Source organism: Echinops telfairi, unplaced genomic scaffold (assembly GCF_000313985.2).
Source record: "Echinops telfairi isolate 266 unplaced genomic scaffold, ASM31398v2 ScPeMD7_7412;HRSCAF=8450, whole genome shotgun sequence".
Classification (NCBI taxonomy): domain Eukaryota; kingdom Metazoa; phylum Chordata; class Mammalia; order Afrosoricida; family Tenrecidae; genus Echinops; species Echinops telfairi.
In genome coordinates this window covers 7,435,024-7,460,076 of record NW_022111312.1, presented here as the reverse complement: position 1 = coordinate 7,460,076, position 25,053 = coordinate 7,435,024, and the positions used below count along the sequence as shown (strand labels likewise).

General features: G+C 54.9%; 1 protein-coding gene across 1 annotated transcript in view; it reads left to right on the top strand.

Moving 5' to 3' along the window:
* Window positions 1–25,053, top strand: part of KSR2 (kinase suppressor of ras 2) — a 402,980-nt gene that overhangs the window by 308,363 nt on the left and 69,564 nt on the right. Inside the window, 6 exon segments of the mRNA XM_045296853.1 lie at window positions 2,586–2,657; window positions 3,724–3,733; window positions 6,064–6,228; window positions 12,580–12,748; window positions 23,775–23,816; window positions 24,364–24,436. Of these exon segments, the coding sequence (XP_045152788.1) occupies window positions 2,586–2,657; window positions 3,724–3,733; window positions 6,064–6,228; window positions 12,580–12,748; window positions 23,775–23,816; window positions 24,364–24,436 (531 nt within the window).

Below are 25,053 nucleotides of genomic sequence, written 5' to 3'. Positions count from 1 at the left end.
CATGAAAGTCTAAATGAATCCTTTCCAAGTTCCCAGGCTGAATGAGGGCAGCCAGATCTGTACAGGGTATCCATGGAGCGTCTTTCAGCTGTCCCTGCTGGAACACTGCTCTCTGCAGGGCCAGCCCGACATAGGCGGTGATCTTGTTTGATCCTCATTTAATTTTACATAGGAAGAAACCCAAGCTCAAGAGGGCAGACTTCTAAAGAGGCCAAGGAAACACACAAGGCAATGAAAGCAGGGAGCTTGCTCTTCTGGTTTTGTTTGATTTGAATTTGAGACACAATTCCCCTCATATAAAATAGTCACCTTTGCGAAATACTGCATCCGCAGTGTTTAATACACTCGTGTTGGGAAACCGCTCCTTCCGGCTGCTTCCAGCTGCCCCCAGCCTCTGCCTGCTACCAACCCACTTCCTTCTCTTTGGATTTGCATCTCCTGGACACTTCATGTAAATGGAGCCATATCATGCATGGCATTTCAATGGCTGGCTTCTTTCCCTGCGTCATGTTTTCTAGACTCATGCACGTTACAGCACGGGTCAGGACATCCTCCCTTTGAATGGCCGAGTAAGCAGCTCCCACCGTGCCTGTGCCATGTTACACACTGGACTGCTAATGCAAGGTCAGCAGTTCTAATCTACCAGTCACCCTGTAGGAGAAAGATGAGGCTTTCTGCAGCACCCCCCTCCCCACCCCAATAGCCTCAAAAACCCACAGTGGCAGTTCCTCTCTGACCTGTAGGATTGTTAAGAGTCACAACCCCTCAGTGGCAGTGGGTTTAGTGCAGCTAGACCGACGCAGGGCTGCTGTGAGTGTTGTGTACAAGGATGCGCTTGAGTGTTGCTTTCTTGTCTCGGTGTGTCCCCATATAAGCAGGTGGATTTGGTCAGTTAAAGGGTCATCCTCAACGTCGGAATGTACAGGGCTTGGCTTTAGGGTGAGCACTCTGGGACAGGCAACCCGGATGTTTGGAACCGCTTTGGACAATCTGGCTGAAACGGATCCTGAGGCAAACAACCACACAGTCAATGCCATCAAATTGATTCCATTTTACCCCGTCGGACAGGGCAGAACTGCCCCTGTGGGTTCCCGAGACTGTCGCTCTCTGTGGGAACAAACACTTTCATCTTTCTGTGGAGGAGGGACTGGTGGTTTTGAGCCGCTGACCTTGTGGGAGCAAGTCACTGCCACCAGGGCTCCTTGGACCCCGAGGAGAAGTGGCTCTGGGGCCACCCCAGCAGGCATGAGCCAGGGAAGAGAGGATGGTTGGTGTGGGTGTGTTGGAGGGAAAGCAGGTCCAGTGAAATGGGGGGCACTGGGAGACAGCCGCGGACACCCCTGAGTTGCCCCTCCCCACCCATCCATGGGAGAGGAGCCTGGGATATTGGTCAACCCCACCCCACCCATGGCTCTTCTTGGAGACCTGAACTCAGGGCAGCCCAGGCTGCTTCCGAAGGGACACCTGGGCTCTCACCTGGACGCCTTTCAACGCACTCAATGGGGCCCACGCACACTATTGAGGGGGAATGACAGCAAGGCTTCCCTGGGCACTCAGTCCACGCTGTTACAGAGGGTCTATCGGGCTCCAGAGAGGGCGGAGCTATGTGGGACCATGGAGTCAGGAGCGGCCCCTCGTGGCTGAATAGAACTGAGAGGAGAACTGCCCACCAGGTTTCTGGGCTGGCATCTCTGTAGGCACAGGTGGCCGCATTTTTCTCCTAGTGGATTTCGAACTGTCGCCTTTTCCGTTTACCGCTGAGTGCTTGCTCCGGGGCCCCTTAGAGAAGATGTTGGAGGGCAAATCTGAAGTCCCCACTTCTGTGCACAGTATCTGCGCCTTAGCTATTGGAAGCTAGGTTGGGGAGTGTGGCGATGGCGAGGGCATCCCGCAATGGTGGCGGCCGAGCGATACCTGTAAAACCTAGTGCCTGCTAGTCATTGGAAGACTCGTGCTCGTTGGAAGACTATTTTAGTTTAATGGTTGAGCTTAAGCGTTTGAGAAAAGTGAGAGGTCCCCCTTGGCAACAGTGATGCGGGTTTTCCAGCCAGGGCTAATGCAAGCCAACTAACTCCAGTTTCCCCATATGGAAAACAGGTATAACAGCACCTGCTTCATAAGATGATTGTAACACTGCAGCACCTTAGAGAGATTATTGTAACACTGTCACACCTTGGTACACCTGCCTCTCACTTGTGGACTATCTTCCTATCTGACATTTCACATTTATAAAAAATCTATCCAACTAGTTTGTGGATTAATGATGTATGGCCAGGCAATAATGACCACCAAGGTGAGGGGTAAGGAGGTAAGAGTAATGGCTACCAAGGGGAGAGTTGGCCGTGATGGTGAAGGCCCCATGCCAACTTAGCTGGGGCCAGGATTCTCAGTGGTTTGACAGTTATGCAATGATGTCATCATCTTCCAGTTCCTGAGAAGAGGTGATCGTCCTTGCTTACGTAGCACCAGTGGTCACACGAGCACCTGGTCTGAGAACATAACCACTGGGACTTCCCACCCGCCCACTTGTCCTTCCATTCGTCTATCCACCCATCTGTCTACCCTCCATTCTCTCTCTCTTGCAGGTTAAAGTGCCACAGCAAATGCACCAAAGAAGCCCCGCCCTGTCACCTCCTAATCATCCACAGAGGAGGTAAGTATATAACACTTACCGCTCTGGAGGGGAGCGGACGGGGGCGGGGGGGTGGGGGGCACTCATGCAGCCCATCCATGGTCCAGGGCCCCCTTGGGCCCATACTGGATGCCTCCTGATGGATGCCCTGATACTTACCTGTCTTCACTTCTCCCGCAACACCCTTGTTCTTGGCATCTGTCCTTTTCATTCCCACCCCCACCCCCGTAGGCCCCTTCCCTCTGTTTCTGCCCCCCTGCACTGGGCCCTGACACCTTAGCCCACGGGCTCTTCTCCCAACCAGGATTCCTGTCCTGCCATTCCCATCTCCCCTCCTGCTCACCCCACTCTCCTCTCTTCCCTAGTCCCATGACTTTCCCCTCTTGCTCAGAAGGAGCGCCTTCTGCAAAGCTCTTCAGACCCCGTCAGGTGTCAGGTGTCCCTGCAGAGGGCCCGACTGGGTCCCAGCTCCTTGGGGGACAGTGGGAGTGTCTGTGGGAACTGGTCCAGGCAGAGGGGCAGCCACCCCTGGAAACACATGCCAACACGAGGCCCTTTCAGTTAGCAAGAAAACTCCAGGAGGCCTTTGGGAGGAGGTAGCTCCTTGGGAAGCCTTGTGGCCCAGCCGTCTTGAGTCTTGCTCTATGGGTTAGTTACCTCCAGTCGCTATTACATACTGGGCTGTGCCCCCGGGCCTGAACCACTCTATCTAGTAGCTACTCCAGCTGTCACTGAGTCCATTCGGACTCATAGCAGCCCTATAGGACAGGCTAGAACGGCCCCTAGGTTTCTGAGACTAAATCTTCATGGGAGTAGAAAGCCTCCTCTTTCTCCTTCTCCTTCGGAGCGGCCGGTGGGTTCGAACTACCGACCTTGCTGTCATTTGCCCAATGTGTAACCCACGACACCACCAGAGCTACTGGATGACACGCCAAGGAGTCGTTAAGTGAATTAGAAGTAAGGAAACGTTCAGATAACCGCAGGGCTCAGTTGCCACATGTGGCTAGTGGCTCCCCTCTTGGGAAGCACAGAGAGAGAACGCTGGCACAGAGTTCTACTAGACAAGGCTGGGCTAGACCCTGGCCATTCAGAGTGTGCTGCGTGGACTACCAGCAGCGGAAGCTTCTGAGAGCTTGTTAGAAATGCATGCTCTCTTCCTCCAGCCCACCCCAGCCCAGTCCAACAGCCATGGAGCCTGTGTGGGGACTCCTGGGGAGCCCTGTACCTCAGACTAGGCTGGGCCACGCAGAGCTCTCCTGGCTCTGATCCTTCTGAAGCAGGTCACCAGGCCTTTCTTCTGAGGCTGATGTCGGCCGGGGCCAAGCAAGGACCTTAGAGGACAGCAACCGAGGAGGGGCAGGTGGACAGCCCAGCACCACCCAGAGAGGACAGGGTGGCCCCCCGGCTTCCCGGCTTTGGATTTGTAAAAGGAAAGCTCACTGGAGGGCTTCGCAGGACATCTCCGGGTGTGTCACTGCCGGCGACCGAATAAAACGCTCCAAACCCTCACCGGCTACCTCCAGACCCCACCCCGTCTGTGGGCTCCATGTTGTCTAAGAGCCACCAGGGACAGCTTTGGGGTCCCAGAACACATCCCCATCTGCAGCAGTCTTCTGTCCTCGTCCAGAGCCCCATCCCGCTCCTGGGCTTGTTTCAGAAGGAGCCGGAGGCAGATCATTCCCCAAAGAGCCCTGGAGGGTCCCAAAGCCAGGGGGGCAGATGGTTTGCCCTGAGGGCGGCAGCTTGTTTCCCTCGGGCGAGAAGAGACCCATCTCAAGTCCAGGGAACACCTCAGGCTCTCTTCTCTTGGCCCTGCTCACCCTTCATCCTTAATTAAGAGCCGCCCCTTCCTTGAGGAACCCTGTGTGCTCACTGGGGACACTCTCCACCCGCACCCCCAAGCACTTCCTCTCGGCAGTGGGTCCTGTTGGAACGACTCCCACGTAGGGAGGAGAGTCAGGCACCCTGCCCTGGGAGCTGGCATTTGAGGAGGGTACCCTCTCAGCCCTCCGCAGGGCCAGCTCCCTGTGTCCAAGGCAGCAGGCACCCTTGGGAGCAAAGCAAGCCGAACTTCCTAGAGGTCCGCCCGCCCCCCACCTCCCCCGCCCCCCCCACCAATATTGAGTAGGAAGTAGTCAGTTTCCTTGGTGATGACTGAGAAACACAATCCCCGGGTCAGCTTGAAGCTCCAGCTTCAACTTCCCAACCAAACGCCTCCTCCTCCCCTCCTCCCCGCACAGGAAAAGCCGGTTCACCAGTAGGTAGGGCTCAGGCAGAAAGGCTCACGCCTTGCCTGTGGGAGGCCCGGTTCGGCTCTCCTCCGGTGAGAGGTCCAAGGGGGTGCTTGCATGTGATGCTGAAGGGGGGTTTCAGTGGCTCCAGTGATGACATTGAAGAAAGGCCTGGTGATCTGGTTCTGAAAATCAATCAGGAAATACCCTCTGGTCTGATTGCAGCCGTGCGTAGGGGCCGGCCCCATGGGGGCAGACACGGTCACCAAGGAGCAGGCCCAGCCAGCAGATGCTGGCTTGGAGGCCTCCCTTTCCCCTCCCCTTGGGTCCCTGTGCGTCCTCGGCAATTGGTGGGCAGGGCAGCAGGGAGACAGGGCTGGGGGCTGTGGCTCCGGCCAGGAAGCACCAGGAGCAGAGCTGTGTGGCCACCTTCTGTGTGGCTCTCAGGATGAGGGGGCAGGGGGAGGAGCTGGACAACTTGAGCCTCACTTTCAGGAGCCCAGGGCCACCTCGTTCAACCTCAACATGTGTTTGCACATGCAGCAGGCTGCTCAGGCCAGCGGACTCCCTCCTACACACCACCCTGACCCAAAGGCTCAAGAAGGGCAGGGACCGGGGGTCATCGCGAGCCTGCCCACGGATTGCCATCGAGTCTCAGTCTCTTAACAAGTTGATTCCGACTCCTGGCGACCTCATTTGTCAGAGCGTTTCAAAGGGAGATCTTGGGAGGTCCATCCCTCGATCACCAGGCCTTTGTGCTGACTTGTCCCTGGGTGGACTTGAACTGCCCAGCTTTCCTGCCGGCAGCTGAGCGTGCTCCCGGGTTGCTCTGCAATTGGGGTTCCCCACTGATGACGGGCCTGAGAAGTCAGGAACCTCTCCTATTTCGTGTTCTGCTCCGAAATGAGTGCCTATGTGACAGCACTTAGGATCTTAAAAGACAAAACAACACCAACCAACAACACGCCCCCTCCCACCCACCCCCGTCCTTTTAGCATCTCTTCCATCATGTTTATCAATCGTCATTGATTCAGACTCCACTTAGGCTTTATTTCGGAGCTTTAACTCCTCAGAGCCACACACCGAGCCCCGTCTCCACAACCCGGAGTCCATCGGGTTTAGTGACTGCCCATCCGGTGTCCGTCTGTCCGGGGTGGGTCTTCGATTCAGGGTCTGAGCTCTGGTTTCCCCAGGCCAAAGCCATACTAAAATCCCCACATCACTGTTTTCGTCCCTACGGATCCAACAAGGTTAATCCGGACAGAGTCCGTCCCATGTGACATCAACAACCCGCTCCGGAAGCCGCCGCGCTACTCAGACTTGCACATCAGCCAGACGCTCCCCAAAACCAACAAAATCAACAAGGTGAGGCTGGGCTCCCTTGGAACCTGGGAATACGGGGGGGCGCAGCGCCGGCAAGGGGAGGAAGGGCTTGGGCAGGGCTGGCTGGGTGGATGGGGAAGGTGACGCTCATGCCCCAGCCCTCCCGGGGCCTCTCCCAGGCCCATGGTGTGCGTTGAGTCAACTTGGGGGACATCCGGTCCCTGGTGGATGGGGACATGCCAGCAACGCCTCTGGCTTGGAGCCGTGGAGGGTGAGATGAGGAGGACTGTGCCCAGACGGGGCACAGCAGGGCAGAGGACGAGGCGACAAAGCCTTCCCGGTGGCCCAGTCCCCACCCGCTCTGCTACCTGTGATGTCTTCTCCCCATCTGGTAGCATCAGCCTTGCAGATGGCTCCAGGCTTTCCGACACATCTGTTGTGTGTGTGTGTCTAGTTCCAAGCTTCTGGTTGGAGACTGAGAGAATGGGGACTGCATGGCTTATGGGCCCTGAGCCACAGCCTGCCTGGCCTAGTTCCTGCCGGTCCCCGGGTCTGTGGTCAGCAGTGGGCTCTACTGCGCAGCCTTCCCCCGTGTGGAAATTGCCAGCACAGTGGCCACGTGCATACTGTGGGCTGCAGGAGAGCAGGCTGCCCCAGAGCTATCCCCCCAGAGCACGCCCCTCCCCGGGGTAGGGAGAAAGGGCTTGGGCAGGACTCCCTGCCTGGATAGAAAAGCAGCACTCTTGCCCAGCGGGGCAGCAGGGGCTCAGGGACACCGCAGTTGATGATGGCAGCTCCGCCTAAGGAGGTGGGGGGCCACTGCACTGTGGCCTCTGACTGGCCAAGCATAGTCTCCCTCCTCACGGGGCTCTGGAGAGGCTCGGCCTTCCCTGTTCATTCCCCAACAGCCGCCCGAGTCACCCTTAACGAGTGTCATTTGAACCACATCACTCTCTGTGGAAGGGCTGTCGATGACTTTCTATCAGACTCAGAAGTAAAACCTCCCTCTCTGAATTAGTCCCTCCCGAGGTCCAGGACCCCGCCTTCCATGCCTCGTCACCAAAGGCCACCTGTGCTTTGGCTCCTGCTTTCAGCCCTGCACCCTCAGGTGCATCTCCATACCATCCTCACCGTGGGGAACGTGGTCCCTGGAGTCAGGCGGGCCTGGCAGCCAGTCTTGGCGGCTACCAGCTGCGAGACGCTGAGCGAGCAACCCACTCTCAGTTTTCTGGTTTGTACAGTGGGAATGTTCCAGATGTCTACCGCTGCAACACAAAAGCCACTTTTTAATGCCCACGGAGTCTATGCATTGGGAAGATTGGAACACACGAGGCGCATCAGGCATGGCTTATTTGCCCCACAATGTGTAGGGTGGTCAACCAGGAAGACGGAAGTATCTAGAATAGGGATGTTTCTGTGGCACACAGCCGGGATGGGGGCGAGGATCGCCCTGGTCCTCTAGGCTTAGCATTGAGCGCAGGCTCTTCCCCAAAGCCTAAGTCATCTACAAAACCTAAATCGCTACTCTCTGGTCCTTTACAGAAAGAGTTTGTCTGCTCCTGACCTCAGGGCCCCTTCACGCCCGCGTCTGATTTTTGGGGTGGGAGTAGTCGGGGACTGGGCTCAGCAGGGGCGGTTGGCATGTCCACATGGAGACTTTCAGTTAGCTTGAGCTTCCTCCCAATCTGGCTGCTCCAGGGTCGTCATCAGGGCTCCAAGGGAGACTGTCTTCAGCGAACGTGGCCTCTTACCATCTCATGGTGGCCGGGTCGCCCCTGCCGTTCTCGACGATGGGCGCCGTCACCAGCCTGCTCAGGTTCAGGGTGCGGACCGCCACTTCTTAATCAGCAGTGTTTCACGGGCGATGTGGCTGTGTTTAACGTGGCCCTGGCAGGGCCGAAATGAAGCCGTCGACATAAAAGCACACGTGTCCCTGGACACGCTAGCTTTCAAGAGCAGCTTACATTGGTTGGAATCTCTGAGTGGCATGAGCAGCTGGCGTCCTGGGCTGCTAACTGATGGCCCCAAACATAGCCAGGGGGTGAGGCTGGTGTCCCTCTGTTGGGCACAGGGGCCCTGCGAGTTGGAATGACGTGGCGGCACCCATCCCGGCAGACATTGCAGGATGTAGTGGAGGTAGGAGAAGAAGGTAAGGTCAGCCCAGGTCCAAGCCAACGTGCCCCTCTTGGTCCCAGGTAGTTATCACTTGACACACGTGCCGTCCGTCCGTCACCTGAGCATGGGATGTGTGCCCGACTCTTTGAGAAGGACACACTTTTCAGCAGCAACTTTTACAGCTTTGTTGGGTTTTTTAAAAACTGTGAAAACGGTCACCTTTCTATAGAGCAGATGTGGAAACTCCCTGAAACATTCCAGGGTGTGAGTGGAAACTCAGAGAGGAGGTGCTGGGGCAGATGGGACACCGGCTGGAGTAGAGTCTGTTCCGTGCCCTGTCGAGGGGAATTGACCCCTCTGTTCCCCCGGTCTGTAATCCTGATGGAAGCAGACTGGCAGGCTGCTTGCCCAGGGAGCGGCAGTAGGTGAACACTTCATCCCTGTGCCACCAGGATGGGTACCTGCGTGATGTACGCTTTCCAGTACCTCCCAGTAGGCTGCCACAGCCCAGTCCCCCTGCCACGACGTTCGTTCTGCACACTCACAAGCCCGTTGCCATGGGGATACAATTACCACTCGATATGTTAGGACAGAGGAAGACGGCTTCCTGATACCCGGCTACTAAAATCAGGTCACAATTACCTCCACGGTGCCCTTGCCTGGTGGGCGGCTGGAATGAACATGCCTGGGATTGTGGGTCTGTTTCCAAGGAGCCGAGGCTCCCTGCCGTCCGCCGAGACTCGGCTTGGTTTTCCCGACAGTGGGTCAGAAATCATTTTGGAAGGACCCATGACTGCTGGGGGAATTCTGTAGCCTGGAGACAAGAATTATCCAAGGGAATGGGGGAGCAGGGATTAGGGGGAATCCAAGCAAACAAACTCACTGCCATCCAGTCCATTATGACTTAGAGTGACCGGAAGGACGGAGGAGAACGGACCCTTTGGGTTTTGAAGACCGTAGAGCCTCATCTTCCTCCTTGGGAGCGGCTAGTGGTTCACACTGCTGACCCGTGGCGAGCAGCCCCGTGCACACTGGCATCCCTCTCACTCTCTGATGACAGCCAAGTCCCGCGGATGCGCCGAGCTCATTTCTTGCTCTGGAGGGGATGCTTCTCTGGTGGTTCGCTGCCAGGATTTCATGAAGTTCACCGGTGTGAAGACGGTCATCAGCACTTCCGCTTGGTGTCTCGCTGGACGATGGAGTGGACCTCCGTTTCTCTTTCCCGCCCTCTAAGCACCACCCCACCCCACGAGTGTTCCGAAGAGCCCACACAGAAGGTGGGCAAGTGCTAACGGAAACAGAGAAAGGCGGAGAACTGCAGGGGGACTAACTAGAGAGCGGGGACCCCACAACGCCGAGTTCTTACTTCCTTTTTGCTGCCTCTCTCCCCGACTTGAAGATGCTGGGAACCCAGAAATGCCAATGGGCAAAGACAAAAAAACAACAACAAAAACACCACTACCAAAAGCCCCCACCGGCTCAGGAATGGGACAACCTGTTAGGGAGTTGATGGGTGCTACCGAGTCGTGACTGGGTACCCTGTCCTGGGGACCCTGTGAACAACTGCAGGAAACACTGCCCCGTGTGCACCCAGTCCTGCGTCAACCTCACCTTCCTGTTAGGTTTGCACCCATGGTTGCAGCCCCTGAGTCGATCCATCTCCTTGAACGTCTTCCCAGTGTTGTTGTTGTTTGTTTGTTTTCTCGCTACCCCTGACTTTACTAAGCACGCCGCCCTCCTTCTTTTGTTGCATCTGTAAATAAGGCTTTACTGGACTCCAGTTAGACTCGTGTGCTGCACATAGCTGCTTTTGCACGCTAGTGGCTGAGTTGGGTAGTTGTGACAGAGACTGTATGGCTCACAAAACCTAAACTATTGATTGTTTAACCCTGTGTGTGTGTGCGTATAACATTGCTTATCACATCTTTGTAGTCTGGAGTGGGAACAATTTGTCAAATAATTCTAATAAGTCCTAAATACTGTTTAAATTTTGAAACATTGTTCGGAAGCATGACACACTTGTAGAATAGTGTCGATCCTAAGATGCACTTCTCTGGGACTGGTTCTCCTGATGAGATGTCCAGACGTCATGAGACAAAGTCTTGCCACCTTCACTTCTGAGGCGCATTCTGGCTGGACTTCATCCAGGACAGATTGGTTCATGCTTCTGAGACAGCCTAGCGAGACAATCACTCTTCTGCTCCAGCCACCCTTGGCTGCGCTGACACCCACCTCAGACCTTCAGCCTTGCCAGGCTGCCAGAGGGTCCCCCAACCCCTCCTCTGCCCCAGTGTGGCCCAGAGAAGGGAGAGCCAGGGGCTACGACTTTCATTTGCACTGATTGGTAAGGAACGAGGCCCCTCCACCCAATGTCAATGGCAAGTCTACACATCCACCCCAGCCCTGCCAACATGAAGCCTCTGGCCCATGATTCTACGATCGGGGCAGAGGAGACCCAGTGGGGAGTCAAATCTCAACACTCCCCACCCCAACTTTCCTATGTGAAAGTCACATGGGAAGCAGTGCCCAGGCGCTCCTACCCCTCCCAACAAGATCAGACTCAGTGGAGGTCTCTGGGAGAGCCTGGATTCCCGCCTCGGCCCCGCAGGCTGTCCCGAGGAGCTGCTCCCGGAAGTCTGCCACTACCCGGTGGCAACAAGGTGGCCGCAGAAGCCAGCTGAAATGGTTGTGACTTGGTTCCATGAAGGCGGGTCCAACCCATGGTGACCTTGTGTGATGGATGCCACGGCCAACTGTGTGGGTCCGTAGGGCTCCACTTTTGCAACTAAGGGTCAGTCCCTCTCCTTGAGAGTCCCACCCCGTACCCCCTCTTTATTGGCTGATGCTCTACTTCACCAACCAAGGTGGGGGGCTTGGGGTAGCCGTTTGTCTTTCTGGCCAACATGGCCAAAATAAGTGACCAGATGTTGGAAGTCTAGCCAGTCGCACTTCTAAGGAGCGTTTTGGTTCTATTTCTTCGAAGACTGGTTCGCTAAAATAGAAGGGTCTACATAAGCTCCAGAGTCACATCCTCTAAGACTCACCTATCCGGACTTGTGTTGAAAGTCACCTGTCACACCTCAAACTGAATGAACACGACAGCCAACAGGCACTAACCCCCCATGACGGATGGGGATGTTAGACAGATGTTCACTGTGGTTCTTAAAGCAGACGTCGGGGGTGGGGAATTGATTCAGCAAGCAATCCTGAAAATTTCTTGAAACAAATGGAAAACAGCAAGAGACGACACAGGACACTTCAGCACAGACACCCAGGATAGCCTCCTCTGTCCCCCGCAAGTACAGAATTTCAAAACCGCAATGACTCCGACTTTGGTGGCCGAAGAGATGGCTCGACACATCCCTAACAGATCTATACTAAGACACATGCGGTCAAACTTCTAAAGACTTAAAACTCTTCATCATTGCGGTTGTTTCCTAGGGACACAGAAACTGACCCCCTCACCCCCACCCCCACCCCCCACCCCAACTCCACCACCTAGAGGCCAGATGTCAGCAGGGCTGGTTCCCCCTGGGCTCTAGAGGAGGGTCTGTCCCACGTGACGCTGGCTTCTTGGTTTTCTTAGACACGTCACCCCAACCCCGGCCTCTGCCGGCCTCTCCCCTGGGATTCTCGGTAGGTTGACCTTTCTGTCATATTGATAAGGACACACTCATCCCTGGATTGAGGACACACCCTAATCCAAAGGTCCTGCCCCTATTACATCTGTGGGGTCACATGCTGAGCTCTGGATGGACCCTTGTCTCTGGGGGAACCAGGTCTGGCCTGGCCTGGCCCTGCTCTGTCTCTACCCACACGCTGGCCTTTCTGAGGGGTGACCATCACGCGGACCCTAACATCGCCTTCCTCGAAGCTCAGACCCTGTGATGGAAGGCAGGGCCGAGGGCATGTCCTGAAGGCCTGGGCTCAGGCTCACTCAGGGACCACTGGGCTGCAGGTCCTTTTATCAACACCCCAGAGGGGGAGGTGTGAGGACAGCGCCCGCCCGGGTGGGGCGACTTTGCAGAATTAAAGAGGCTCAGGGCGCGTGGCTGCTCCCTCCCTGGTTTTCTTGACCTGGCTCCCTTCCACTCTGTGGTACCAACATCGGGCAGGGAAATGGACCCCGGTTCCTCCCACAGCTGTGTGCAACCTCTGGGGGTGGTGCTGGGACAGGAGGGACTTTGGAAGGACCTGGTGCCCGCTCAGCTTGTGGCCACTGCTGTCTCTGCTCTCCTGTGGTCCCCCCTGTGACCCCATTTTGGTTTCTTCCTGCAGGACCACATCCCAGTCCCTTACCAGCCGGACTCCAGCAGCAACCCGTCCTCCACCACTTCCTCCACGCCCTCCTCGCCGGCACCCCCGCTCCCACCCAGCGCCACACCGCCCTCTCCCCTGCACCCCTCCCCGCAGTGCGTGAGGCAACAGAAGAACTTCACCCTGCCAGGTACCACCAGGATGGCCACTTGGGACCGTGGTGGAGGGGCAGGGACTTGGGAGCCAGGAGGGCCCATGCCAGAGCCGTGCAGGGGGTGGGTGGGGTGGGGAGTCCGTGCTAGAAGGGTGGACATCAGAGAGGAGCAGGGAAAGGCACCCAGATGGAGCTGAACCACGTGCAGGGCAATCGTCAGATGTTAAAAAGAAAAGGAGCTAATAGTTACCATCAGCTGGGCTCACACTGAGGCTGCTCCCCTCCCACCCCCTGTCAGAGGAGAACAGTGCTCTGCAGGGGTCAATGCTCTGGAAGTGGATGATCCTCAGGTCTTTCTTCCGAGGTGCCTCTGGGCGGACTGGAACCACCAGCCTCTCAGTGTTTGTGCCACCCTGGGGCACCACGCCCCAGACAAGAGCTTCTTTGTGTTTATATTCACTTAAGTTAAAGGGGAAATGTCAGCTCTCAGACACACCGGCCACACGAGCTCATTAGCCACTCGTGGCCAGTGGCTGCCGGATCGTCCCACGAGAGACACCGAGCATTTTTATCAAGGAGGACTGTTCCACTGGGCAGTGTAGGTCCATGGGCTGACATCCTGCTGAGTTTCACACGGGGGGCCCAGGAGGATGGACCCAGGTCCTGAGGCCCAGGCCATACCCCTGTGGCTAACCAGAGGGATCTGCAGAAGCCCCGCCCCATGCCAGGGAGCATGCTGACACGGCTGTCCAGCCACGGGCCAGCTGCACACTTCGGTTGTGGACGTGTTTGGAAGTCTGGCAACATTGAGCTTTTTGTGAAGTTCAGGTCAGAGGCAGCCTCAGATCCCCTCAGTGTGGGGGGCCATGCGCTTGGCACCCACCAAGAACCATCATGTGTCACCCTTGAACTCAGCTAGTGGCCTGGATGGCTGTGGACAGACCATTCTGAGTTCCCACTGCCACCTCCAGTGGCCAGTTCCCACTCTTCCAATACGGCTGAGTGGGAAAAAGACCCTTTGACACCCACGGCCCCCCAAACTTGGGGGAACAGCAGGCGTGAATGCTCTCCTGTGTCCACAGCTGGTCCCCAAACCCAAAGACACTGACACAGGGGGTCTTTTCTGAGGTTGTTTAGAGACCAGCAGTTGGGAAGGACCCCTTGTCATTGCATGGAGCACCAGGACACTGTCACCCTATGAGATTCCACTAGGCCTGGGCCCAGAGAGCCAACTGACCCAGCAGCGACTGCGGGATCGCTGAGCCTCGCCAGGGTCCCCAAGGAGGGGTCCTTCCTGAGTCTCTGTGCTCATTGGCACGTGGACCCTCATCTATCCCGTGACACCTCACCACCGTGCCCTTGCCTCTTTGGTGCTGTGGGCTGTGTTAGTCTGGGTAGACTAGAGAAACAAACCATGGATACACATATGTGTATAAGAAAGAGATTTATATACAAGAGCAATTGAACATGGAGAAAACATCCCAGCCCAGTCCAGATCAAGTCCATAAGTCCAATATTAGCCCATATGTCCAATACCAATCTATGAAGTCCTCTTCAGACTCCCGCAACACATGCAATGACGCCGAATGTAGAAGATCACAGGCCAGTGGGTAGAAAGTTTTAGGGTTCAGTGGCATTGGAAACTTCTCAGCGCTGGCAGGGGTCTCTGCATGGCTTCTCCAGCACCCAGGGCTGCATCAGGGTGGGTCCATATGTCTTGTCAGCTGCTATATCTCCCAGGGCGTGAAGTAGTGAGAGAGAGAGAGAGTCTCTCTTGCCTCCAAGGAGGAAATACCGGATTTCCCAGAATTCACAGGATAAGGCCATGCCCACACAGAGGCCTCATTGGCTATGATCTGATTGACAGGCTAGACTCCACCCTTACATTCTTAATCCTCAAATTGACAAATGATTATATAACTACCACATGGACCAAGCGGTCTGTTGAGGGAGGGAAGGCGCCAGAGAGGCCATGAGCCCAGCAGTTAATTAAAGGCGTGCACGCTGGAGCTGGACTGCTGGAGTCTCCCTGCCAGCTCTGCCTTGAATCCGAGTCGGGATCAGCTCGCCGTCCTGGTTATGGTTTAAGGCAAATTTGTCTCCCGGTGCCCTCATTTCCCCATCTGCAAAATGGGCCACTAATAGCGTCCTCCCCACCCCCTTGTGAAGTCGTTGAAAGATAAGGACCATTTGGGTTTTTTGGGCTTCTTGACCCAGACTGCACGTACTGTCTCAGCATGTGGTTCCTGCTGTCCATGCTGTCAGACACTCACTCCCCAATGTCCAGCATCAGGATTTACGGTTCAGGTACCTGGTCACCATGACAACTAAAACGGAAAACCAGGCATTTGACTTAGGTCAGCACTCACCTGGGATGGGGTCATCAGCGTCAGGGACTCCCTACTGTAAATGTGAGCTGACTTTGTATTTACATTGGCATTGTCGGGGTCTCTGGACAGTATAAACGGTTAAGGCTGCTAACCCAGAGGTTGGAAGTCCCCGAGGCGCTGTGGACGAAAGGCCTTGCTGCCTGCTTCTGGACAATCAGCCATCGAAAGCCCCGTGGAGCCCAGCTGTACTGGGACATCCAGAGCGGCCAGGAGTCGGAGGGCTTGACTCAAAAGTAACTGTTGGTTTTACATTTTTTTCATTACCATCAGATAAGAAGCACAGTGATACAAATTGCAGTGGCTATTATTTGGGGTGTTTTCCATCATTCTGAGAAACAACACAGGCATAGACAGACTTGTAGAAATAAAGATGAAGCCCCCGTGTCCCCTGGTGTTGGGAGGAGGGTGGGTTGAGTGTCCTATTCTGCTGCGTCATGTGGTGTTGTCTGTTCGGGTTTTCAATGTGCGTTTCCTTAGCCAACAGCCTCCCAGCGTGAGGCTTTTCTGCAGGAAGGTTTGCCCCAGAGTCCAGGGGTCTCTATGGCAGGATGTCATCGCTCAGTGAAAGACTGGGATCAACTCCAGCGCCCACCCCCAAGAGGTTGCCTACTGCAATGTGACTATGGAGGGGGCTTCCAAAAGCCCATGGGAAAATCCCGGTCTCTTTCCATCCCACGTTTCCACGAATGTTTTGGTGCCCCCTCGTCCATCTTTGTATTTATAAATAGAAGTCTGAACACCCCCAAACTCTGCCACCCTTAGGGTGAGGTCCCTGTTTGTAGAGATCCTGACATGCAAGGGGATGAGTGAAGTGGATTCATAGCAACTCCAGGAAGAACAGGGGGAGACAAACGCTGTGCAGATCCACACCAGCCTCATAACCACCACAGGGGGAGGCCGTTGTGGCAAAATAAGTGGTCTGTAGAGCAATGCATCTAGTATCATCCCCTATTGATAAGAACAACATGATGGGTGCCTTAGTTACCATGTGCTGTAGCAACAGAAATACCGCACGAGGGTGCCTTTAGAGGACAGAAATGTATTCTTCTCACAGTTCTGGGCCTGAAAGACCAAATCAGGGTCTTGGCCACGTAGATTCCGCTCTTGAGCCTCTCCCTTCTGATGCCTCTGCCAGCCATCCTTGGTGCCCCTTGGCATCTGTCTTCTCTCTGGGTGGGTGCCTGCATGTCTCTTCTGCTCTTTTGTTTGGGTGTTTGTTTATTAATTTAATATTTTTATTGACACATCTTACTCATTCAAACATATCCCTTCCCTTCCCATACAGGTCTGTTGTTCATTTCCCATAGGGTGGGGTTATGTAATCATCACCCACCCCACTCCCTCACTTCCTGTACCCTCAGAGAACCATTCATTACTCCTGTCATGAGGGGTCATCTATCTTGACTTACCTTGTACTGGCTGCTCTTTTATTTAAATTCAGAAGTGATTAGGTTTAGGACCCACCCTAATCGAGCAGGCCTCATTTGTATACCAAAGAAAGCCCTTTTTCTAAAGACCAGCACATCCACCAGATGGGGGCTGGGATTTCCAGTTACTCTTGGGTGGGGAGGGGGCAGGAGTTCAGGGGACACCGTTCAATCCACAGTAGTGAAACAAGTCTGAAAAACAACAACAAGGCTGCTAAGAGAAAGTATTTTCTTTTGTATGCCTCTGGCACATATATAAACAATCCTGAGGGGCTTCTGTCAGCCTTAAAACGGAAGAAGAATAATGGGATACGGTGCTGAAATGGAAAGACAAATAAGACCTCCCAGCAGTCCAGCCAGAACCTGCCCGGTCAGTGGCACCGCTCCAGGGTGACCTGTCCTGTTCCTACAAAGATCTGGTGAGAGCCACTCAGCTCTTAACCTGGAGGTTTTGTGGATGGGAGATGGACCCTTGGACGTGGTTCCCAGGCAGACTCAGGTTTCCTGAAACCGCCCAAGTTCACACAGGCTTCGATCAAGATCAATGGATCTTACCAACAGGGGACGTGGTGGTGAAGGTGGCTTACCTATCTGCCTCGAGGTAACCTTTTTTGTTTTTAGGCAGAAAACAGGAGGTGACGTGTGCAGCTGGGCAGCATTTTGCCGCTTGTTCTCACCGTCCCTTCTCCGCCCTGTTCGCTTCAGACTCCAGGTGCCACGTTGGACCTGGCCCAGCTTAGAATGTCAAGTGTGCTAGGTGGACAGGCAGACCTCAGCGCCACCCCTTCCTAGCCCTGTGGCCATCAGCAGGGCACGGACTCTTCCGGACTCAGTTCCTCATCGTAAGATGAGGTGAACGGTGCGTGGTGACGATGCAGGAAAGGGTTCCGTCAAGAACCGTGCGGTGGGTTCTCAGACTGTGGCGTTCAGAGGCTTTTCGTCGGAGCTGCCTAGCTCTTCACTGTCAACTGGCAGGCGAGCCCTTTGAACTGCCCAGCTGATTCGTGGAAGAAAGACCTAGCAGGATCTGCCGTAAAGACTGGTTGTGGTGGGTGGGTGCCCTGAGGCCCTGCTCGACAGGCAGAGACCCCCGTGTAAACAGACCAAAACGCTGCCCAGTCCTGCGCCCTCCTCCCAACGGTCCGCATGTGTGAGCCCATGATTTGCAGCCACTGGGTCACCCCATCCCCTTGAGGGTCTCCCTCTTGTTCGCTGACCCGCTACGTGACCAAGCACGCTGTTCTTCTCCAGGGACTGGCCTCTCCTGATCGCGACAAAGTCTTCCCGTCCTTGCCTCTATGGAACCTTATGACCGCATTTCTTCCCACACAGATCCGTTCACTCTCCTGGCAGTCCATGGCACATTTCATAGTCTCCAGCAACACTGGAACTCAATGAGATCAATTCTCCTGTGCTTCCCCTTCTCCATCATCTACCTTTCCCAGGCATAGGAGGGGAGTGAGAATCCCATGGCTCGGATCAGGCACGCCTGAGTTCCCAAAGTGACATCTTGACTTTCGACACTAAAGGGGGCCCTTGGCTGCACATTTCCCAATGTGTTATGTTCTCCGATTTTCTGATGGCTGCTTCTGTGGGTATTGCTTGTGGATCTAAGTCAAATAAAATCCTTGACATCTTCAGTCTTTTCTCTGTCAAGGTCATAGAGCCTAGGAGAGCCTATGGGTGTCTGCTCTGTTGCCTGGGTTTGCTGTGATTTAAACATGGACTCAATGGTGCCCAGCTATAACAGCAGCACCATATTGATGTTCCACTCCCCAGACACACGCATGCATGCACGCACGCCCTCACGCACGCACTCTCCAGGACATGGAAAGTTCAAATGATTCCAAGAGAAGGGAAAGGCAGATTCTGCCTTGGGTGGAGATTATAGGCTTCCTCAGGACTCCCTTGGGCTTGGCTACCTGATTCATGAAAATGCTCCCTCCCTTTCAGGATCCTGTTCCCTATTAGTTACTGCCCCGCTCTTCCACCAGCATGTCTGCCCCCAAGAGGCCAGGCAGCATCTGCTTTTGTTCACCACCCCATGCCCAAGCCCAGCACTGTGTTCAATACAGAAAGAAACCCACAGCAATCCAGTTAAGTCCCACTCCTAGCAACATGTGGGACAGGGTGGAGCTTCTCTAGAAGGTTTGTCATCGTGGTTAGTGCTGATGAGTGAAGTCCAACCCCCAATGACCCCGTGGACAACAGAATGGACACTGCCTGGCCCTGCACCAGCCTCACAACTGTTATGGTGAAGCCCATGGTCGCCACTCAACCCATCTCCTACAGAGGCATCTCTGTTCTCATGGGACCTCTACTTGACCCAGCATAATGCCTTTTTCCCAAGCCTGAGCTCTCTCGACAGCATGTTCAAATCATACAGAATCTGACTGTTCCTGCTTCCTTGGGCCATACGTCTTCTAAGATAGATTTGTTTGTTCTGCTGGCAGTCCAGGGAACCCGGAATATTCTTCACCAGCACCACAATTCAAATGCATCAATTCTTTGGTCTTCCTTACTCTGTGTCCAACTTTTAAGTACATGGGGACCAATTAAAAGTACTATGGCTTAGGTCAGGGACACCTTAGTCTTCAAAGTAACACCCTTGCTCTTCAACACTGTGTTAGTCCGGATAGACTAGAGAAACAAATTCATAGACACTCATAGGTGTATAAGAAAAAGCTTTTAGGTACAAGAGCCATTGAATATTAAGAAAATATCCTAGCCCAGTCCAGATCAAGGCCATAAGTCTGGTATTAACCCTTATGTCCCATACCAGTCTATAAATTCTTTAGACTCACGCAACACATGCAATGACACTGAATGCAGGAAGATCACAGGCCAGTGGGTGGAAAGTCTTGTGGATCCAGTGGTGGTAGAAACATCTCAGTGCAGGTATGGGTCTCCACGTGGCTTCTCAGGCTCCAGGGCTCTGGCTGCATCAGGGTAGCTCCATCAGACTCATTGTCAGTAATGTCTCACAGGGAGTCAAGGAGAGAGTGTTTGTGTCTCACCTCTAGTGAGCTATTGATCCCCCTTAGTGCCTCCAAATGAGGTCATCCAGCTGTGACCTGATTGGCTAGACTCCACCCCTCCACAAGTTGACACCAGATGTTGTAACAACCACAACACTATCAAGAAGTCTAGCCCAGCAGATTTTCCCAATGCCACGCGTCGTTGGTTATCTGCGGCTTCCATGAGCATTGCTTGTGGATCTCTTAGATCACTCATGGGAGAGATATACCTCAGTCCTTGGCTTCACACAAGAAAGAATTCACTCCAAAGCCTGGTTTGTGATCCAAGTGAGTTTTATGAAAGTTAAAAGTTTCAGGTTTACACGGGTACCCTCAGGGCCCCTCACCCCCGTACAGCCTGCCTAGAAGCTGCTCAAGAAAGTCACGAGGTGGGCTCCTGGAGGGATCCTGCCTTTTCAATTCCTCCTCGGGAAGGTGTGGTTGATGACCCTGGTTGACCCCATTGGCCAAATTGAATTCCCTTGAATTAGATGGGCCAATCCAGGTGCAAAGCCCACCTAGGTGTACTACCCCTTCCTGGCCAGAAGCTCCAACCTCTGAGCATGTGTAATGGATGCCCCAGCCCCTATGCTAAGCTCCCTAACAGATCCAAGCTGTAATTTCCACCGGAACACCTCGCTAAGTGTCTGTGGAGCCACTGGTGGATTTGAATCGCCAGCCTTTCCGTTTGCAGCTTAGTGCTTAACCACTCTGTCACCCAGACCAACAACCAACCCACTCCTGACTCACAGTGACCCTGCAGGCCAGAGAATTGCCTGATGGGTTTCCGAGCGTGTCAATTATGCAGAAGCGGACTGCCACATCTTTGCCCCGGAACGGCTGGTGAGTTCCAACCACTGACTTCCCAGTTAGGAGCTACATGCTGCACCATGCCACCGTCAGGAGCCCTCTGTGCCACCCAGGGTCTCCTCTTTCAGTTCCAGAAGGAATGTTGGCTGAAGGAACCAGGGAATGCGGGACGGAATGATGTTCCTTTCCTGTACTGCCCCGGGCTCCGGCGTTCTCTTCCAGCTGCCACCTGCATTCTCACATTGCATTCTCCTCTTGGTCCCATCAACACATATCGACTGGGCGCCTGCTCTGTCCCAGGCCCTTATACTAGGCACTGGGTGGCCTCTGTGTGCCTTTCCCACAGCTGGCAAACCAGTGACCACCACCCACTCAAACCTGGACTGCCAGAAGCAGAAACTCGCCCGTCTTGGAAGACGTACAACTAAAACTGGTCCTTAGAAGGGAGGAGGACGAAACGTCATCTCGCTGACTATGGACCCATTCCCTGGATAAAGACATCGTGCTTGGTCAAGGGGGGTGTTGGTGAAAGAGAGGGAGACCCTCGACGAGATGTGTTAGCACAGTGGACACAAGCGTGCGCTTCAAGCTGACAGCCGTATTTCATTCTGTGGTTGACCCTCCGCTCAGAGAGGATGACCTACCATGCATCTTTCAATACATGTTACTCCCCCGTGCCCTCCCAATCATCCCGTCTCTGGCCTCCAACTCCTAAAACTTCCCAGGAGGAAGTGCGGCACTAAGACCTTTGGGGACCAGCCTTGTTGGCAGGATGCTGGAGGACAGCGCATGTGGAAATCCTCGCGGTTGGCTTCCATCTTGGAGCGGGACACCGCTGTTTCTCTCCTACTCGGGTCGAAGTACCACGGGCCAGAGGACATTGGTTGCTAAGCAACACATCCGCAGCCCTTGTTTCTAACAGCAACTGGGGAACGTTTTGGAGGGCTCCGAAGCCCTGGGTCCTCCTCTTTCTTCTGGAAGACAGCTCTGGCTGCTGTGGGCAGAAGCCTTCGAGTGGGTGTAGGCTCCAAAGGGCGGAATCACTTCAGCGCTGCCGCCTTGCCTCTCTCTCCTGCCAGCCTGAGAGTGCTCGGAGCCACCCCGCTCTCCTGAGCACCCACCTGAGTCCTCCTGGCGGGTGCCCAGCATCAACATCACCCTTGTCCACGTGTCTCCTTGGCAGTCACCAGGGCACACGACGGACGTCAGGACGGGTGTCTTTTTACCTGACACCTGTCCCTTCTCCGATGCCCACTCCCTCTTCCTGAAGAAGGCTAATGGCCAGCTAACCTTTCCGGTGGGTGTGGAGTCCCCATCACAGTGGGTGCTGGGGAGGCAAGGGAGCAGCTAAGCCTCTTGTTAACCCAGCCTCCTGGGTCGGTTTTCTTTGTTAATTTTAGCCTCTTGTTGACAGACCACTTGGCTGCGTGTCATGACACTCTGAGGTGGCTTGACATGAACAGGTCCCTGCCCTCATAAAGCTCTGTTTTCTTGGAAAATTCTGCAATCGGGGCTGGGTTGTTTCTCCACCCCCACCTCCCTCCTTTTTCAGTGCCCAAATCCCATCAATATGAACTTCCCCTCCTTAGGATATTTTGGAAGTAGACCAAGCCAACCGTTCCTGCCACCTTACTGATGGAAGAGAAAGAACTAGGTGCTTGGGATCTTGAGGGGCTGAAACTTAGTCTCTGCCCTAAAGGGACTTAGGAGTCAGTCCCAGCGCTGGAGGGCCTGGCCCGTCTGTCCTCTGCAGCAAATGACTGCCCACGCGAGTGATCCAGTAGCCTCGTAAGTTACAAGCGATTCTCGTCTATCAATGCATAGCTGGGCGTGATCTTAGAGTCAGTCCCTGGATGTCCCAGAAGGTTAACAGCTCTCAGCGGCCAACCAAATGCTTGGGGGTTCAAGTCCCAAGGTTGGAAGAAAGACTTCCAAAAGTCTCAGCCACAGAAGACCCTCGGGAGCCCAGGTCTTTGCTAACCAACAGGAAGTCAGAACCACCTGACTGGCAGCTCGTCTTAGAAAGGCCTTTGCTGATTGGACCCAGCTAACGCTTCCTCAGCGCTCCCTCTGCATCATCGCATGCACTTTGAAGAAGGGGCAACGTAGAAACCGAGGCTTGGAGCGTGCAGCCAAGGCGCACATGTAAGCTTGGCACAGGCCAACAAAGGCAGAGCAGGGATTCAGCTCGGCGTGGTCAGCTTCCTGGCGGGCTTGTCCATGGTCACCCCTCTTAGATTAGACAAAGTGCCTACACAATGCCTCCGTGCACACAGGTCTAAGGACTGTAATGAGTGTCCTGCTTCATGTTCTCACTTTAAAACAGATTCCCTGAGGACAGAAAGGGCAAATGCTGGGCTAGAGCCCAAGTACATCTTCCAGGCCCTTGGTACAGAGCGCCAGCTTGCCCTCCCCGGCGGCTGTACCCATCTGCACTGTCAGCGCAGGTAGAGATTAGGAAACACACACACTGCCAGTATAGGAAACCCATGCCTACCTCTCATCTCACATCCTCTTCCTCGACAGACTGCTAACGGCAGCTCCCACCTGGACAAAGCACCTTGGTTCCCTCTTGTGGGTGAGGAGGGCATCCAGGCCCTTAGGAAGGGGCTCTGCTTGTGTGCCCGAGGTCATGGTAACTGTGGATAGTGGTGTCTTCATCTCGATCAGCTCCAAAGCCTGTGACCACCAGATGCCACGGGGTCGACTGTGACCCACTGTGTGTCAGAGTAGCTTCCCAATCTACGGCTGTATCTTCACAAGCCCACCAGCCACCCTGTTTTCCAAGGTGACCCTGGGTGGACTGGAACCTTCAACCTTGCCATTGCAGCCAGGCTGGTTAACTGTTTGCACCTCCTGTGAACTCGTACAACACAGGGCTATCCCTGAGGAACCAAATCCACTGCCTTGGGGGCAATTCCGACTTACGTCAGCCCTGTCAGATAGAGTGGAACTGCTTCGTGGGGTTTCCGGGACTGTACCAATGGGGCTCCTTGATAACACAGAAGGGTCTCTTTACATCCCTTAGAACCAGAGAGAAGGGTCACTCCACGAATCAAATGGGGTATCAGGCAGAGGGTGAAAGGCCCCTGATGATCACTGTGTGACCAGCTTCCCCTACCAAGCTCTCTTGCCAATTGCTTATTTATCCATAGTATGCATCCTACATCCGCCAGGATTGGTCAGGGCATGCTGGTGGATCCACCTGTTCCCCAAAAGGACGAGGTGTCCTTCACGTGTAGGGTTCTGGCATCTTGTCTCTGTTCTCCATTTCCCGTGACTCAGGGGTGTCTGCAGCTGTTTGGAAACCTCTGAGCTTGAGCACCGAGTGGCCCCGCGGTCCCTGTGGGGGCCTGTGGGGGCCCCTGAAGAGACAGTACTGGGCAACACTCACTGGGTGTCTCCTTTCCCTTGCCAGCATCCCACTACTACAGATACAAGCAGCAGTTCATCTTCCCAGGTGAGTCTTGGCAGCGGGACATTGTCTTTCTGGAAGCCCTGCCGAGGCATGGATGCGGCTGCAGCCTCAGGGAAGGGGATGCTGTCGGGGCGGATGAGGTCCAAGAGGGTGTTAGTGGGGTCCACAACTCAGGACAGAGCAGGACAGGAGATGGATACTCCAAGAGGTCCAAGAGCACAGGGGTCTTCAGAGGAGGGGGCCAGAGCCCCAGGGGAGGGGAGAGGTGGCCAGATGGATTTGAGTTGAGAACGGAGAGCCATGAATGGGGCAGCCTCGTGATGATCCCAGAGGGATCGTAGGAGTGAGAGGCCAGAGCCTTGGGGATCCTGGCAGCCTCGGAGTCAGCAGTGAGGAGCTCCATGCGGCAGGTTATCTGGAGCACCATGCCTCTGAGAAGCTACGGGGTCAAGGAAGGAAGGAAAAAGTGGGGGGCATCCCCAAGAGTCCACCTTTGGGATGATCGATAGCCACTGGCTGCCAGCACCTCCCGGGGAGTGGGCTCTTGGGGTGGGGCGACCTCCATGGATGTTCCGTCTCTGGTTTTCAGATGTGGTGCCAGTGCCGGAGACGCCAACCCGGGCGCCCCAGGTCATCCTGCATCCGGTGACCTCGAATCCCATGTAAGTGGAACCGACCGACACTTCCTGTCCCCACCTGAGCATCCAGCCTGGACCCTTTGGTTGCCTCAGCACCCCTACCCTCTCCGTCTATGTCTTCCTCCCCTTCTTGGAATTGGTGGGTTGGGAGAGGGGATCGGAAGGACAGACAGAGAGCGACAAAGGGAGCAACACAGGCAAAGAACTACAGCCCAGGCTGGGGGACAGCACTGACCACTGTTTGCACCTCCTGTGAACTCGTACAACACAGGGCGATCCCTGAGGAACCAAATCCACTGCCTTGGAAGCAATTCCGACTTACGTCAGCCCTGTCAGACAGTGGTCCACTCTGCCTGGGCCCCTTGGGCCTACCGTGTGGTCTCATTTTCATAGGCCCTCCTGGGCCCAGAAAGACTGCTTTCCCTGGCTGACAGCTGGAGTTCAAGGGAAGGACAGTCCTTCAAAGCCACTGGCCTCTTTATAAAGTTTATAACGGAGCTTCAATCAGGGATCAGTTAACTACAACCCTTGGGACAAACCCAACCTGCTGCCTGTCCGTAGAAACACAGCTCTACGGGCGCGTGGCCAGGTCCAGTGGTTTGCACAGTGTCTGGGGCTGTCCTCACTCTGTGACAGCAGGC